This window comes from Scomber scombrus, chromosome 8 (genome assembly GCF_963691925.1).
Source record: "Scomber scombrus chromosome 8, fScoSco1.1, whole genome shotgun sequence".
NCBI lineage: Eukaryota > Metazoa > Chordata > Actinopteri > Scombriformes > Scombridae > Scomber > Scomber scombrus.
The window spans coordinates 7,568,108-7,587,595 of record NC_084977.1 but is presented as its reverse complement, the minus strand read 5'-3'; the positions used below and the strand labels follow the sequence as shown (position 1 = coordinate 7,587,595).

At 37.2% G+C, this 19,488-nt stretch overlaps 1 protein-coding gene across 1 annotated transcript in view; it reads right to left on the bottom strand.

Moving 5' to 3' along the window:
• LOC133984485 (gamma-aminobutyric acid receptor subunit gamma-3) overlaps nucleotides 1–19,488 on the bottom strand; it is a 53,921-nt gene that overhangs the window by 28,768 nt on the left and 5,665 nt on the right. Inside the window, exon 3 of the mRNA XM_062423831.1 lies at nucleotides 4,170–4,237. Coding sequence (XP_062279815.1) covers nucleotides 4,170–4,237 — 68 coding nt within the window. The remainder of the gene's footprint in view (nucleotides 1–4,169; nucleotides 4,238–19,488) is intronic.

Below are 19,488 nucleotides of genomic sequence, written 5' to 3'. Positions count from 1 at the left end.
TTGAGTGATAATTTTACCGTCATCCCCACATTGACACACAAATAATGTGCAGTCAAACATCTGCAAGTTTATCTTTTGCAACCAAGCACCAAGAATTTCAAATAGCTGCAGGTACTGAGGTTTGCAGGTGTTGGCTTGTTTGATTGTGATGCAGTGTGCTTCTTTGCTTCAGGGAATAGTAATATCATTTTAATGAATAATAAATGTATATAACCCTTAAAGAAAAGCAATGGATCTCCGTGAGAAAGAGCAATAAAAATTGACTTTGACTTTTCAAGTTCATGTGGATGCCTGGATGAATGGATGGAAGGATGGATGAAATAATGGGTTGTTCGATCACTTGCTGTTTTAGCCATTCAGGCATGAAAGTGATGCCACCTTTTATTAAAGAACAATACAAATGTCACTGTGATGGAGCTTGAATGCAAACTCATTTTCTGTAGTGGTCTCTACTCAACTCAAACCGCTCAAGTTGTATATGTAGGCAGTGGCATCTTTTGTCAAAAGAGCCGGTACAAAAGTTAAGTGGGCTAAAGAAGATTAATTAGGCCAATTAACTGAAGTTAAAAATTCAAATTTTTCCATAGGTGCGCAGATAAAGTTTCTCTTTGCTTGTACATTTGATGTGAAAATGACCTCATTTCATTTCTATTTTATTCCTAAAGCGAAGGGAATTAATCACTGTCTGTCTTCTGGAGAAGTCATGACACCCCGAATTATACACTGCATTGTAATTAGAAACAATACAAGTATGACAACTGATATTGTATATGAGTTTCTCTCTAACAATGTGGCTTAAAATTAGCTTGTCATGCAGTAAAAACAGGGTGCTTAAAGTGTGTGCTGTAGTAGCACCAAATATGCATAAAAATACTAGAGATGATTCAAATTAAAGCAAAACTGTCATGTATGCTGAATATTCCAGGAATGCCAAATTAAGCACAGGACTATGCTTTTCATATGTTGCATATTGTGCAGCAATAATACCATGTTTACAAGCACAATATCTGACAGGATTAACTGCACTGTTTTCCAATGACACAGTTAAGCAACCACGTAGAACGTGATTTGTTATTAAAGATAGAGCATTTGGCTCAGAGTGTCATCCTTGTTGTTGGATGGGGCAAGCACGGCTTACGTGTTTTAGGACTATCTTGGTCGTCTCACCAAATGTGGCTTTCAGCTTGCACAGCAGCTGCTCTGTGAGCTGAGAGGTGGATCAAACTCAGGGGAAAAAATGCTGATATCTTCTCAAACAGTAGCTCAGTTCCCTTTTGACATAAAGTCACGAAATGGGTCCAAAAATGTGTTAACTCCAGAGACAAAGTCACGCAAACAACAGCAATGTCTGCAAGGCAATTAAAACCACACTTTCAATTATTCCGGCTAATTAGACACTTTCAGTGTGTGGGTGTGCACAGTTTTGCTTATTATGTTGCAAATGTCACGGTGGAACTGCTTACACCTGTATGTAACACCCATATTAAACCTGGGAGAAGGTTTAATCACCCAAAAACCAGAGAATACTTTTTTTTTAGCAGAGCCTTAAAGGTCACATAAACATTTAAATGTTAACATTCACACTTTATCATAAAGCTAAAAGTCACAACTGAGTTCAAGAGTAGCTAAGCCTTGCTTCCTGAACATTTCAGCCCTCTCTATCATAACAAAAAAAAAAACGTATATATACATATCACCAAAGTCACTGAAAGGAACAGTTCAACATTACAGTTCAAGATTATTCGCTTTCACTTTCTACTGGAGACTTAACTGAGGAGATCAAAACACTTGCCTGCACATTGATGGAGCCAGAGAAGAGGACAATTAGCTCAGCTTAACATAAAGACTGGAAGTTGTGGGAAACTGCTAGCTCGTTATCTCCAACCTACCAACACCTCAACTAATTACGTTGTACTACGTTGCAACTTGCTGATATGAAGTGAAGCCAATTTTGAAATGACTCAAACTTGCATTCTCTCTAATGGCCAGCAGGGGGCTACTCCACTGGCTCCAAAAAGAAGTCTGATTGTATTGAAGTCTATGAGAAAATTGCCCTACTTTTCACTTGATTATTACCTCAGTTAACATTTTCCCAATGAGTTTATGGTCTCTACTACCAGTAGTTTAAAGTTTTCTTCAATGCAATGTGAAATTTGGCCGCAGTTCGAGTAAAATAGATGATAAAGGAGGGTATATTTTAGGGTTAGGGTCATGGCTAGGGTTAGGGCTACGTTGTGATTGATAAATCACAACTACAGCGAACATTGGTTAGGTAAAGTAACCATGCCATAAGAGATTCACAGAGTATAGGCGTAGCTGTAGCCGTCACTGTTTTAGTGTTTTTTCAGTTCATGATAGTTAATTGTAACATTTTGGTTGCCTTAAAAAAGTGTTCAGCATTGGTTGGACTAAAAGTTCAGGGAGTCAGATGTCGAGTTTTTTCCGGTAAGTACATTTTGTTTTAATGGTTTAAAGCCTATATTTGCTGGTGAAAATTACCATTAGCATCATCACAGTTAACTGAAAATGTCAAAGTATTCCTCTCAGTCGTATGAATGACAATAAGCTGCTGCTGTGAAGATTTTGTGAACAAGCCGGCCGAGGAGCAGCTAAATAATGTATTCACAAGCAGCTGCAGAAGCATTAGTGTATAAGTAGACCAGAGTTTTTTGACAAGAAACATATTCCACTCCTTTGCCAAAACAATTCACTAACACACATGCTTGTTATGCTGTTTCTCATGTCATATATGAGTATATACTCACTTCTAAGTATCCTAAAATCTCCTGCCTCTCACCCATCTCTTACCAATCTCTGCTCTTTTCCTCCTGACCGATGTCTGTCCTAGACTCCCTCATCCCCTCTGATCTCCCTCTCTTTTACCTGGACTTATCCTATTCCATTTTTCTCAGCCAGTAAGTCAAAGCTTCTCTTCACCTTCTTCCATTTAATCCTGCAAATTCAGATACCCTAAAATCTAACAGCAAGAAGACAGTTTGGGTGCACTTTTGGCCAATTAAAGCTGCCGCTCGCAGTCAGTTCTACTAAATCTGCTATCTCACTCTGGTGACAGTTAATAATTTATTTCAGTCTTTTCTGGTTTCCGATTGAGGGAGGGTTTTATTGATGTTTACAGCAGTTTATTGTCCTATATCATTCTGCTTGACAAACATGCACATTATATGGACTATGCCTTTTAAACATTTAAATGTGACTTAAAATCTGTTAGAAGTAACTTTATCAAGGTTACCATGTGTAAAATCCTGTCGAAGTTGCATATAATGTCATTCTTGATGCTACCAGAGTGTGATGCCAATGTAATAATGAACGTAATAAATCATTCATTCCTAGCTTTAAAATGTTACTTTAATTTTAAGATGAAATTTGAATGTTTACATGGGAACAATCAGGGCTGATGCATCAAATGGTGAATGGACTGTACTTAAATAGCGCTTTTCTAGTCATTATGACCACTCAAAGGGCTTTTACACTACATGTCTCATTCACCCATTCACACACATTCATACACTGATGACAGGGGAGACCACACAGGGTGCCAACCTGCTCATCAGGAGGAAACTAACCATTCATACAAATTCACACAACATCTGGAGCAATTTGGGGTTAAGTATCTTGCCAAAGAACCCATCCACATGTGGACTGGAGAAGCCGGGAATCTTTAATTTGGTGGACGACCGCTCTACCTCCTGAGCCACAGCCGCCCCATCAAAGTTGTGGATAAAAGATTCTATTAAGATTATTCTATTACTTGTATTCTTGTTGTAATCCGATTACACTTGTGTTTTGCATCTTAACCTATACCGTCTACTGGTTGGAGTTTGTCCATTCAGGTGTTTATTCACATTCAACATTTTTATGTAATTCATTGACATTTTGTAAACCTGCTCCTTGGATGATAATTCTGACCACATTACTCACTTTTTACCAAAAGTAAATGGTAGAAACATTCTCGACTGGGTGCAATTCTTCACCCACCTTCCCACCATGTGCGTTTTACAGGACAGAAAAATACCAAACCCATTGGCAACACATTGTTCAATCTCAGACATGAAAATGTCACAGAAACAGACACCTGAAAAGATGGAGAGCTGTGTGTGTACACAACAACCAAACAAAATGGGGAGGACAAGTACTGTATAAGGACTTACCATATTTATTGATGATACTGGTCCGATGCTGTTCACAAATATGTCGACATCTATGACAGTTGGTTTAACTGCAGGGGAAAAAACAGCAAAAATAATTATTGATTAAGAATTTATTTAAGCACCACAGCTGCTGCTTTTTTTTAAATCAAAGAGATCCAAAGTGAAGGTGGACCAATGAGACGTTATTATTCAGAATGCTTTGAAGAGCGAATAGCTGAATGAATGAAGCAGTCTTGGAGGGGTTGTGGCTGTTAATAATGATCAGTGATCACACATTAGCCTTTATTAAATAAACTGCTTTCATAAAACACCTCTATTAGTGTTCTCTTGAAAGCAGTACAGGCCATAGATGGCATCATAATGCAACATACTATTACATCTTAATGTCACATGACAGCTCCATGAAGATTATCAGAGAAGCATCGGGGTAGTCAGCTTGTTCTCAGTCCTACTTATCCCTGCTGGTTTCATTAAAGCAACTAATCATGAACAGAATTACACCTGGGATGCCAGATGAATGCAATTAACTGATAATCCAGCAGTATTTCTATCTCTGATTGGACCAAGATGAAACACTGCGGTGGTCTACGTACTGTCCCCTAATGCCAATGTTTTCTTGATAACCTGAAGATAGAAGATAATTCCACATATTAAAAAGGCCAAGGCCTTCAGTGTGAGTCAACAATAACAGTTATCATCAACACAATAGAGAACACATGTTTAACACAAAGCAAATCAGTACAGCTGGCACAGAGCTAACAGACTGAAATTTATGAGCTGTAGTGGTTTGTGCATTACTCTTTATAAACTACTGATATCAAGAAATTGAATCACAGTTTAACATAAACATTATTTCACCTGCATTATTGGGATCATCCATCAGGCTTCAAGTTATCACCTTGGTGTCAACATTATCTTGTTTTATAACTAAAAAGGAATGAATAAAGAAGTTTCTACTGTCACTGTAGTCAAACTATGATAACAAAATATGTGTTATGAACAATGAGCACTGTGTTGTGAATTGAAACAAACTGACTTTTCTACATTAGTAGTCAACCAAAGACAGTTGCAATTAGTTTATAGTGAACTTACAATGACCATAAAACATTCCCATAGTGCTTCAAAATGTTTTTGTGTCATTCAGTACTGAATGTATTCATAGTGACTTTGTCATATTTTACATTTTTGTATCTGTTATGAGCGATGACACTTGTGAAAAAAAAGTGAAAAAGTGGGGGGAAGGTGAAAAAAGGTGTAATAAAGTATATGAATAAAAGTGCCGTAAAAATCTACAACCCAAATGTTAAATTTGCATTAATTGATTTTTTTGGCCACTTGGGGGCAGTACAACAAGCTGTAACACAACACTGATATATTGTCATCTTATAAAGTTGATATGGCAATTGTGTATTTACACAATGTATTTCCACAGACACAAAGCAACATTACCATTTATTTGGAGTCATGTGTCTTGTGTATTCAGTTCTGTTTTTAGTTCTGTTTTGGTCTCCTGAGGGAAATATCTGGTTCTTTAGCCACTAAATGCTTCACTTTGTCTGATGTTGAGTGCTGGTTTAGAGCAGCTTTTTCTCTGTTTGATAAGAGCAGTGAGAGTGAACCAAAACAATAAAGTTGCGTGAGGTAAAACCAAAACAATGGTAACAATGAGGAACTGTAGTCATAATCATTTTCTCTGGGTTCTTCACTAGGAGCTACACCTTTCACATTATATGTAGTGATTTTTTCATTGTATGAAATTATTGATAAGTGCAGCTTTAGTTTAATGAGATAAGAAAGAAAGAGAAAATCTTCAGGTAGTAAGGGACAAAAAAAATTAAATGAGTCAAACATGATGACCTGTCTGTGATAAAGGTTTAAGGCTTAGCAAGGTAATGGAGTTAGATATTTTGTTTAAAGGTACTGTAGTTTAGTTACACATAAATCAACACTTAATTTAAAAAAACGTCTCCGCTAAGAAGGTGCTGGCAAGACAAAGAGAAAAGTCTGCCACACTGCCTACCAATATCCCACTGCCTCCAGCACCATATTTTAATACACCATCACACTCCTCACAGCACATATAAATCAAATTTTAAAAATAAATAACCTTTTCCCCCCCACTATTGTCCACAATGGACTTCCTCTTTCCAGTTCAGGGAGCTTTTCTCATGGTGGAATACCCCAGACTTTCCCAACTTCTGCTGCTCTCAGGGATTTCATGCTCAGCGTAAAAGTGTCACTTAAAACTTGAACATTTAAACTGGCTAAGTGACAGCTGTGACTTACTGCTGCCATGAGCATTTACATTTGCATAGCAAAGAGCTCCTCCATCATTTCGCATTACCTGTCTTTGGAGCCTTCTTGTCTTGGCCAATTAAATCCACAGCAAGAATTTCTCCACCTGCCACTCTCCGTTCCAGCGTTCAGTTCACGTGCTAACAGATGGCACACCAGAGAACACTTCTGGAGAGTCCCTGCTGAGGCAGCTTTTCGAAAACACTATATTCATAACTACACAACACCTGGTGAGCAAATTGCATGGTTCTACTGTATGAGCTACTAAAAATTAAAAAACAGCGTTAAAGATCTGAATGTAATATTTGGAAAATCGTTCTAAGACCTTTTATGATAACTCATTTGTAGTCATTTGAACATTTGTGTGCATCACAATTTAATCAGCACCCGTTTCATGCCATATAACCACAGATGGGATGGGGCTGCAAACACTTCAAACATACCCCTACGAGTGAGTTAACATCTCATTGTGTGTAAGCTGTCAGGTAATAATGTCAGCTCCTGCAGCAGCAGCAGCCACTAAGACAAGGAAGTAATTGGAGACAATCAACCCTGCTGGTTGGCCCTGAGCTCTTCTTTTTCTCACTCTCTTCCAAACAGAGTTTATCCATATGCAGAAAGACTGGTGGTGCAACTTGATGGATGCTTTAATTAATAGAGATCAATAATGGTCACAGGAATCTCAAAATGTTTCAGCAGGTCACTTCCTTGGAGTAGTATCTGTGATAATAGCAGAGTCTTACATTATCAGGGTTTCACACAATAAACACTTTGCAATCAGAATTATTTGGTCTGAACAACATTTGTAAATGATTTCATCTTAATATCTTCAATAGATTTTTAGAAACTTAACTGAAGAAATAAAGGTATGACATTTTAATGGTGCCTCCATGCTTCGTCAAATAATTACAATCTCATTTTCCAGACAGACAAAGACTACAAGAAAATCCTTGATATTGTTGTGATCCCACTAGAGAGATTGTTTTCTTAACTGGTTCATTACATTGTTTCCAATAATTATACCACAAGCACTGAAAAGGCTTTAACTGAATTCAGATTACAAAAGTTACAAAAGCGTATTAGAGAAGGTACACTGTTGTGTAACCTGCTTTCCTATAATTTAGATTCATATTTAGCTAATTTGGGTTAGTAATTTACATCCAGCAGGTAGTGGCACAATCATGAGGTGCAAGGAACAGTATGTGGAAGTGAGTCTAGGGGATGGTTACAAAAGGACTTTCATGAAATACAAGGAGCATTTTTCATCTTCATGCGCACATTACCTTTGAATTATCTACTCTCTTTTTAGATAAGAACCCACTTTAAAATCATAAATGTTTCATTTAAACATGTCATCTATGTGATGTTGCATCACGCTATACAGTTATACAAAGATGACCAGCAGGAGCAGCTACACCTACAACTTGTAAATCAAATCTACAGAGAAAAGGTCAGCAGGATATCCACATCTAGGTTGACGTCCTGTGGTTCATGGTCAATGACAGCATATGCAAATGTCCCTGCTATTTAATTCATACTGTATGGGCACTCTGACTGTGTGTCCAGAGTCAGGGGAGTATAAATTAGAGGGCGTGTTGTTTATTCATTAGCTTATAGAAAATAAGTGAAAAAATTAAAGAAGTTTCTTGTCTCAGCTGTGCTAGCTTTAGTATCTTGTGAAAAAAAAGGCTCACTAAAAGCTCCACAGGTAGAAAAATGGCGGATGTTCACCTTTTCAAGGTTGACTTTACATTTGTCATAATGTCATAAAATCTGTGCTTTATAGTGTATATTCTAAATCTGCAACACATTCATCCACATTATAATCATTTTATACATTTTACTGACTGAATACTATTTTATTCCCATGTAAAGCACATTCATCTTGACATTTATTTTTAATATTATTGAATAAAAGCTCTTTACAGTATTCAGCATCATTATGTATTGTAGCTACCACTCAGATATTTAGTTTGTACTTGCAGCAGGCAGTATTAAAGCCACTATGTGTAGAATTTTTAAATTTAAAATTTTGGTACCACCCAGTGATCAAATCAAAACGAACACTGTGACAGATTATTACTATACTATAATTCTAACAATGCTAAAATCACATACAAATACTGCACATAGTGGTTATAATTATCCACAAATTAACTATGAACTAAGAAGAGACCTGTTTGGGCATCAATTTACCATCACTTTCAAGCCATATCTGAGTTACCATAATTATGAGTTTTCAACTTGTAAATAGCATTCATGACAACCTCATTGTAATTGCGATGGACAATATAGATTTTTTTCTGAAAAGCTCTGAAAGTTCCAATATAGCCATCTTGGCACTTAATAACACATAAGTGCCTGAAAACCAAGGACGTCAGTCCAAGTCTGTCATTCACTGTAATTAATCCCAAATTAAATGGATTTAATGTCATATAGTCAGTACAGTACAGTACTTTAAACTTTCATACACACCAACTCAGTTATCGTACAACTTTCAGTATGAACTGGAAAAGTGAATGTCAAATCATAGCTTAGCTAATGTAAGTAGGCACGGAGGACCCATCAAGCTTTGGCCACAAGGTTCAACTGTATAATAGCCACCCAAACATTGTTAACTAGCTATCCTATAATACAAGAGTGATACTTCTCCTATTTTCCAAGTCTTTTACATGGATTATCAACTGACTATTTTTATCTCTGACATTCTTTAAGGTGTCATTATGTATTAAGACGCTTTTTACGGAGTTGTCAGCCAGAGACAGCATTATCAGCCATCTCACAAAGTTAACGTCATCTTGCAAGCTTGCTAGCTTAGCTGCTAAGATCTGCTAGCGACAGTCATCGTTTCAGTCGGCAAATTTTGATGTGGGAAGCCTGCTTTTATCTGATTTCAAGAATGTCGCTTAGTAAATGTGTCACTGTTAACTGCATTAGTGGCATGCTAAAACAGAAAGCTTGATTGGCACAGCGACAGGGCCAATTGTCCACGCAGTGAGCCAGGATTCACCAAAATACCATTAACTCACCCACACTCTCATGTTGTTATATTTGCCATAAATATTCAAAGAGTAGCTCAGTTGTTATGACCCTTTGAAGATTTGCACCTTTGGAAATGAAGCTGCATAACATTACTTTCTTCATTAGACAGTTGCTAATTGTTTTGCAGGCTATAATTCTGCATCTTTCTACAGTGCAGCAGTTACTGTGACTAGTCATTCAGTAAATAGGGACAGCTCATTAACTTTAGGGAAATAGATAACATGACCTAGAAATTAATTAGCAGTTGTGCGTGGGTTATTACCAGTTATAAGTGAATATATCATTGAAACATTGTGAATGGTCATCTACTAAATATACTGTACTGTTTATGATGTTATCTCCTCAGGTACTAATACAATAAACGTATCTTCTCTGAAGGTGCACAGTTTAAATAACGACAGGAAGAAGAGAGAATAACTGTGAATTAACTCTCTCAGGGGAAGGTATAATCTGCTCTGCAATGGTGAACAAGCACTTAGAGACATTTATAAAAAATCATCTGGTGAGGGGGAAAGGGAAGCCATAACCTCTTGTGAGATTTATTTGTCATTAGGGTGGGCAGAGGATGATGAACAGGTCCACGGAGACATCAGCTAATCTCTCTCCAGGTTTGCACTGGAGCCTGGCCTTGCCTGATGAATGGATGTATATTAGTTGCAAGTGTAGAGCAGGGACAAACTGCAGACTTTGCTCTTGATTTGACATACTGACGGTGATATTTATGGCAAACAATAACATGTGAACATAGCATAGATATGTGCCTTCTTCTGGGAAAATAAAATTGGGAATGTCCATGTCAGGCCATGTTAACCTGTCAATCAACGAGACTTAGTTTAAGTGAAAAAGAGGAAAAGGAAGAACACAAAAGAGACACATACCAGAGATGACATAGACAAAACAAATCATTAAAATATTCAACATTTATAATTTATAAGTTGTGGAGTTTGACTTTGCGTTATGTTTCCCAACAAAAAAATGCACTGTATATGCAGATTCAGTGTCTGTGTCCTCACCAAGGGTGAGTCTCTTGTTTATAAAGGGCTGAAATATTTAATGTGTTGATTAAACTTCCATTGAAATTTAATCAAACTGATTCATTTCTTTTGACCTCTGATGCCCTGAATGTTATCCTGAGTGGGCTTGGATCTTACTAATTCATCCTCTCCTGAACTGCTCCTCAGTCATGAGGATAATCCAACTTTGATTTTCAATAATTCCTCATCAACTATCACAAAAAGGTACACGGCAGGGAGTAGGTGTTGCCTACACTGCACATTAGTGAAGGTTGGCTGATGCTGGAATAAAGAGGATTAACTTTTCCCTTTGGATACCAAATAGGGGATGACATGGTTGAAATCAGTGTCACAATATTAATAAAAATATTTATCTGATCTTTTTGAATAACATATATCATAATGTAGCCAAATCACATTGAAAATAATCAGACTGATCTTCATTCTAACAAACTGTTATCCACTGTTATGCATTATATCAAATAAAAATGACATGTGGCAAAAACGTCTTGCAAAACAGTCTTTTGTAAAAGAGTACATAATATGATCATTGTAGCTTTACTGATACTGGATACAAAAACAATATATATCAGCTATCGGTTAAGTATCTATCTCTTTTTCTCTTGCTAAATGTTTACCAGCTGGCCGTTAATTTTGTCTGCGATTACAGTGTATTTGATGTTACTGATAAAACCTGCAATAACTGTTTTTTGTCACCTGGGGGCAGAAGAAACACAACATCTGACATGTCATTACCTTTTAAATGACTATGATGAACTCCTTGTTGCTTATTCACACAATACAATAAAAAATGTTTTTATCCAACAGGCAAACATAAGTCTAATATTCACTCTTATTATAGCTCTGTTTTCCGACCCTTAAATATCTGTCTCATTAGCTGCCAAATGCATCACTATATTCACCAGCTACTGTTTGCTGTTTGGCACTAAGCAGGAAGTGTACACTGAGTTTATCAGAGCGTTTTTAATGAAAACAGCTGCCTGCTGTGACCAACATGACAATCATACCCAAAACAGTAAAGTAGAGGGACAGGAAAGATAAGACCTCCTCCTTATCTGTACTTCAAGGATCCCTTACATTTATCTTTTTAAAAAGTTGTTACTTTTTAGTTTTTGTAACTCCTCTACCTAATAGTGCAGGCTGAAGACAACATAGTAAAACATAGTTGTATAGTGATGTCCTTATGCATGCTTACAACTCCATCATGTATTATGTTTATCTACCGCCTATAATTGCTAAATAGGAACACTTAAAGTAAAGTATTACCCCTTAATAGGGATGCTCGATATTGACTTTTCTGCCGATATCCGATATTCCGATATTGTCCAACTCTTAATTTCCGATACCGATAAATGCAGGCTTTTTACACCAAAACTGTTGGTGTAAACTGGTAACAACATGACATATCTCCTACTGTGTAATTAACACATTATGCCTAATTTTATTGTGATGCCCCACTGGATGCATACATAAATGCAACATGGCTTTCCAAATGTAAACATTGTCTGTGCAAAATAAGAGAACAACTTCAACTTAAGTTATGGAAAAAGTGCCAATATGGCACTGCCATATTTATTGCAAATTTACTATCCGTAGGACACACTTGGAAATAGTTCCAAACCACAGACATAAGCCCCGTTTCTGGAGGCGGGACCTTTTATAGGAACGTCCTCTCACTCGCTCCTCTCAGCTACAGCTCCATAGCAGATAGGACCCACCGGACTCTGACGGTGAGGTCACAGAAGCGAAAACATAACAGAGAAAATGACAATGAGGAGGTAAACCTCGTTTCTGGTTTATGTGTTCGTGTACATGGTGGTGGACGCTATTAACTTTTTAGCCACGGTTAGCGACGGTTAGCGACCCACGAGTCTAGCATGTTGTGGTTGTTATACGTCATCAAGCGCGCACCGGTAAACGATACCGATACTTACCCGATATTACATTTTTAAGTAAATATCGGCAGATAATATCGGAGGGCCGATATTATCGGACATTGTTTTTTTGCATCCGTACTTCATTTTCTTGGTACTTATCTGTTGACATACTTCTTATATGTGTGGATACAGATATATCTACAACCTAACACCTCCTGATTGAGAACTAATGACATTACAAATTAAGACACATCCGTAATGTTACTTTTATTTCATATGCAGTAAATAGTTTAAACCTCTAAAGTAGCATTTTATCATTGTCTGCTTTATCAAATTGGGATTTGTTTCTCATCTTTCCCCAATTGCTGGGATAACTGGTCTCCACTGCTGCACATTTTTGTCTACTCATTAATCACATTAGCTAGCAGGAAGTCCCAATGACATAACCGCATGTGGGAGAGTCGCGGCCTATTCTTGGTTGGCATCTACATACTCGAAGCCGTAGCATAATGACTGATGGCGTAAGGAATTCGACTTCTCCTCTCACTGTCCAGGCTCATTACTAGAAGAAATGCCAAGAGCTCTGAAATATTCAGAAAGCAGAACAGATCACCTCCCTCCGGCTAACTGTACCACAGCCGATCATCTGTCACCGAATAAGTAGTGAGACACCAAAGCTAGTTTAAGGAGGGATTTTTAATGAATGTGCAAGAAAATAACCACTGCAACTCAGGTCTGAGTTAAATATGGGAGTTGGGACTTAAGTCTATTTACAACTTTTAATCTGTGTCAGGAGATATTTCTCTTTTGCAACTATAAGTGTAGAATATAGTAAACTTGTCATGTTTACAAAGAGAAGAATTACACTAGTCTTATGTGTCTTGTGTAAATTTAAAGTATTTTGAGTACACTGGATTGCAGTGTGGTTGGTCTATGAAATTTGAAATAAAGTTAAAGAATTAATAAATTGATACTAACAAATAAATCTGTAGATATTCAATATGTGTGGCCAGACATAGGGCACAAAAATCTTCTACCAAAACCTGTGAAAAAGCAATGGATTCTTTTTTGGATTTTTTTGCACATTTTCCATCAGCCCAATGTTCACTACATCTGGAACATACATCTAGAAAAGCACAAAATATCAGATATAGAGTAAGTTAAATTGGAAAGGGGCGCACTCTGACATGTTGATCAAGTGGTAAATTGTGGCTGTTCTTCCAGTGGGCACAGGCACTTTTATTCTGTGAATGTACAACTCATGTAAATATTAGAGATCACAGAGTGATGAAGCCACAGAGATGATAGCATCATAAAACAACAAAGAACTGCTGAGTCTTTGATATCCTGTTTATTCATTTCACAAACAGAGGAGGAGATAATGCATATTTACGCAGCGAAGCACCAAAAGCAAATTGATGATTTTTGTGAACTTTTTTTCTACAGCGCATGTGGGTGGCAGCCTATCAGACTTCAGTTTTTGTTCTTGCCACACTGATAAACATCAGTTGAAGTAGTCGATGCAATTATCTCTCTACAACCATCAGCCAACTCACATCTTGGCCTCTAACTCATTAAAATTCCCTATTTACCAGTAAATGTTTCTCTCAGAAGTTTCCCAGGTCGAGACAAGTCCATCAAACATACTGTAGTGTGTTTAATTTAAAGACAATTCATTTGTCAAAAGACTTGTATTTACTTTTACTTGATCCAGTGTTTTGAATCTTTAGGGATATTCAATAAAGTATATTATTACAATTTTGATACTTCAAACTTTAGATGCAAACTAACAGATAAAACTACTCGCAAGCAAGAGCTAATTATAACATATCATAGTAGTTATTGTGTTTGCAACTAATGATCACTTAATTAACCATCTAACTACAGAATATAATGTATTTTCAATGTCAGAGACACTGTGTGCAATTACGCAACATTTAGTCATTGTGACTGGTGATTGCATGAGTCTGTCATTCAAATCAGCATCACTGTCCATATTTTGATGCTTATTCAAACCCATATGCAAATACATTTTCTATGAGAATTACAACATACTCAGAGGATTCCGCAGCCTGTGCTGTGAGTGCTTTCTAATTTTACTCCTTATCAGAGTTATTTTACAGGGGCACAGGTCTGCTAATGTCGCCTCATTATGTCACACAGATAGAATAGTACAGATAGCGGTCAAATAAAAGGAAAAACCTAAAGTACACAAATTTAGAATGTCTTAGGAAGGTGTTGGGCTACCATGTGCCGCCAAACAGTTTCAGTGCTCCTTGGCATTGATTCTACAGTCTCTGAACTCGGAACTACTGGAGGGATGAACACAATTATTACAAAATATATTCTCTTATTTGTTGTTTTGATGATGGTGAAAGACAGCACTGTCAATAACACAGAACAGAACAGCTTTGTTTTGATTTGCAATGACCCTTTCTTCTAAGGGGACAAGTGGACCCAAACCATGCAGGCAAAATGCCCCCCACCGTACAACAAAGCCACCAGATCCCCCACTGTAGGGGTCAAGCATTCAGACCTGTACTTTATTTTCATTTAAATTGTCACCAGTCTGTAACAGTCAATTGTATAACATGGAACATGCCCGGACAATTTTTGACAATAATACATTTTCAATCAGCCAGCGTTACAGTGGATAATCCGTTCAAGGGAAAATGGGCACAGCAAAGTGACAGACATAAATGTTAACTTCAGCCTGATGCTTTGTGTGAAATACACATCAAACTTGTGGGTGTGCCATGACTTATTTCTCAATCCTCACGCACCTCACTTGATTGTGACTGACTGAGCTTTAACATTTCTAGAACAAAACTCTAAATGTTTGCTCCTTTTTCCCCAGACACTGCAACGTGCAGCTCTGATTAATTGCAGCCAACCAAACATACCATGTGTAAGCCTGATCGATCAATCACTGTCATCGGCTGAACTGATTCTGACAGATCCTGACGGCATCTTTTGTGATCAACTTATATACTAGGTGACGGTCCAAACAAAAGCCTCAATCATTTTTACCATTTAAAACAGCACATTTCTTGTGTACTTCTTTAGTACTTCTATTGTACTTCTTTTCAGGCTGATTTCCGTGTTTTGATTTACAATTACTCTTTGAAAGCCTATTGTGCTGGGATTGAGTCAGTTTTAAACTGCTTGCTGAGTTTTATGCATAAAAAAACACACCTCTTAATTATAAGGGGATAATTTCAAAGTTCATCAGGTGATGACGCAGGTACTCATGGACCTAACTTCTATTTGCTGTTCAGTTTTTACAGTTTTCAACTTTATTAAGTTTCAGAAAGCAGCGTTCTTGAGTGATGATAAAGCAAAAGTCAGCAAAAGGTCAGACATCTGAAGTTAATTCCTACAATCAGTCCAACAGTTCATGCTTTGATAAAGGGGATGTTCAGGGTCCACATTTAGGTGACAAAGATGATTGACAAAATCTCACATGTCGAATTTTTTTGAAAAATGTCTGCCTGAAATAAGTACAGGTACAATATGTGCCTCTGTATCTGCCAATATGTTGGTGTTATGTTATATCCCTACATACAAAAATTACAGAAGAGAATTTTGACATCCCATTCATGATTTTTAATACTGAAAAAAAAAGAACTGAGAAGAACAATGCTGGCAGCTGGGGGAAGAGGTGATATTTTAGCTTTTAAGATATGACATCATGTGTGAAATAAAACAAACAGGCAGGTATCTTTTCTTTGTTTTTCTTATCTGTAAATGTTCTGTCTATTAACATCACTTTACATTCAAGCCATGCAGTGAAAATGGTCCATTTAAAAAGTCACATTCATTAATGCTCAAGTGGCCAAGGTCAAATTGACTTTAGTGCACCATCTGCCATCAAAGGGGCAGCATCACAACAAATGAGTTTCTAATTTACTTATCTGTGGTTTGCGGTCAGGGGAATTGGAAAAAAAGAAGCTAATTGCCGTCATCCGATTTATCATTGCTTCTGTAAAATTATCCATACAAGGCAATTTAGTCAGCTTTTACTGGGCAGGGAGAGCATACAGATCTCCAAGACACTATAGAAATAATAATTATCTGTGTGAATGAGGGTGCATATGTGTGTGTGAAAGAAAAACTGAGAAAAGAGAGGATATGGCAGTCCTTGTAGCTTAGTGAAAAGGTCACTGAGTTTATTACTCAGACACAAAGTTTCTACATCCAGTGTGTGAGAGCTAGACAGTGAAGGCTGCACAACATTAATCAAATGTGAAATTCCTTGTATATTTACCACTTCTACATATTTTCAGCTAAACAAAGGGTTTCCAGTACGTGCATGATAAACAATGTGCAACTATGGACACATAATGCAGTTTCTGTGATATTCTCCAACTTAAACAGTATGTTCAAACGTAACATTATTTTATATTTATTTATTTTGATTTTGGTGACCATTAAAGCATCCACTTCTGTTTTTGCTGATCAACATTACACCTGGTCACCTGTATTACTATGATCTCAAAGGTACCAAGGTGGCAAAAAATGTTTAACATGGTTTACAAATAATCTAAACTAGCTCCCTAAGCATTTATGTTCATTCCAGAATTCATGATGTTATCCACTACTTTTTCTGGCTAAAAAACTTGTTTTTTATGACAGTGCTTTTAATTTGCTCGTTCGTTTACTTGCCAAGAGTTAGACAATACTACTCTCATGTAGGCTAGGCTACATCTCTAGTTTATGCTAAACATGAAGCTAAAACCAGAAGCTGATTAGCTTAGTTTAGCATAACGATTTGCAGCACGGGGAAATAGCTGGCCTAATGTGTTAAAGAAATGAGATTTAACATGTTCATTAGTGAGCTTCACAAGTGCTTTTATCTTTACACAGAGTCAGGCTGGCTGTATTATCCTGCTTACAATCTATATGCTAAGCTAAGCTAACCTTAAATGTCCTATAAATGTTGAACTATCTCTTTAATACCATTTTGACAAAAATTACATTTCAGGTATGCTACTGCAATACTATAAATAAATTATACAAAACTGACTTCTGTATGTATATTTTTCTTGTGCCTTACGGCAACTTGGTCAGTTTTAGTATCCACCTCTGTCCTCTGTTACCTCATGGTGCACTGCTAGCCTAATGGAGAATAAAGTCAAAAATATGAAAAATCTGATCTATATCATGAACGTTTTTTTAAGTAAAAGTACACGTGGGCACTGTGTGACTCTGAAGGATAGCCTATCTATTATTTTAGCTCATGGAAAGCATCAGCATGCATGAAGAGTCCACCACCTGATTTATCACCATAAATGCTTGGGTGGTACACTGCAGATGTCACCAGATATTGGAAAATCTTTAACTAATTAGAGTCAATTATCCATGTGTGTGCTAGAAGAGACAGCAGAAGAGTTAGAGCACTACGTGGAGTTAACAAAAGTACATGAAAGCAGTCACAGGGTGAGTGGAAGAACAAAAAATACTGGACATAACACATAAGTGAGAAGAGTGACAAGCTAGGGTTATTTAGTTGAAATGACAGAAGGAGAAACTGACATCCAGGAAGTGGCACTTAGGACATAAAAGTGAAATCGTCTCTCTCAAGGCAGAATCAAAAGGTCTTTTCCACAATTTAGTGTGTGAGTGCAGCCACATCTGCCCCTCAGTGACAATCTTTGTACCAATAACTCCATTGCCTTTCTGTCAAGCCAGAAAAAACCCCAGAGCTTTCCTGAACTGGTATCCATAGTAACTGATGTAGTATACAGGCAACCACTGCCTTAAGATCCAGAAGCTAAAATAGTACTTGCTTTTGAAAGTTGCACCTACTACTTCTGATAAAATATTGTTAATTAGAAGTTGTCAACTTGCTTTCATCCTAAGTACTTTTTAAGCATGAATATTTACTGCTTAAATTACAAATCTGTTAAAGTGAGCCCGGAGCCTAGAGCCCCAAACGCTCAAGGTTGAGTGTGTGGCAATTCCTGGGTGGTAATTTGATTAACTGCACATTTCTTTGGTAATATGCATCACTAATAAGCTGAAATGATGAAGGCCTTAAGGTGGCTCTTAAAGTTGAACCTAATACTGACACTATTTCTTGTAGGCAGACCTTATGTCAAAATCTAGTTATAATAACCTAATTATTTTAATGATTTTGTGCTGGTACACAGGCCTTAATGATTTTGTGTTTAATCAAATCACTGCAGACTAACTGATACATAGTTGTATTCTAGCATGGAAGAGAAGAGATGGTTGGTGTCTGAGATTCAAAGTAAAGGTTAATGGAGCAGGTTTAAAAGCAAAAAGATACATACACCGTGGACAGAGCAATAGTAACAGGGGGGCCAACACCAACAACCTAGCAGGTTAACCTGGCCCTGACTTAACTATCATGCTGTGAAATATAGGTAATGTGTAAGTCACTCTTGCGAGTGCTACTGCAGTGACCTACAATATCATATCTGCACATCATATATGATTAGTGTTTTTAAGGTTTAAAAGTGCAGTGTGTAAATTTTAGTGGCATCAAGTGGAACAGACTTGGCAGAAATGGAATTTCATATTCATAAGGATTTTTTATTAGTGTATAATAACTTGAAGATAAGAGTAATTGTGCTGTTGTTACTTTAGAATGAGCCCTTTATATCATAGGGAGTGGGTCCTCTTCCACGAAGCCCACCATGTTGCACCCCCATGTTTCTACAGTAGGACGAACCAAACACTGACTCTGAAGAGGGCCTTCCACATTTTTCATGGCCAACATAGGTTCTCCTACTTGTAGATGGGTGGGGGGGGTTGCAATCTGCAATCTCACCACTAGAAGCCACTAAATCTTATATTACTTGTTCATTAACGTTAGACAGGAAGCGTTCAGTAATCATTGCTTTTTGGTGAAAACAGTTGCCTGCTGCATCGGAAAACACTGCAGGCCTGTAAAAACAAAACAATGAGCTGAAAGACAGTAAAATACCATGCAGAGCTGAGGAAAAATTCATTTCAAGTCTCTTTGAGTTCATCCCTATGAGCTACTACCTTTCATATCACACATAGTTATTTGATCCTTGTTGTTTGATCCTAAATACTGCTTAT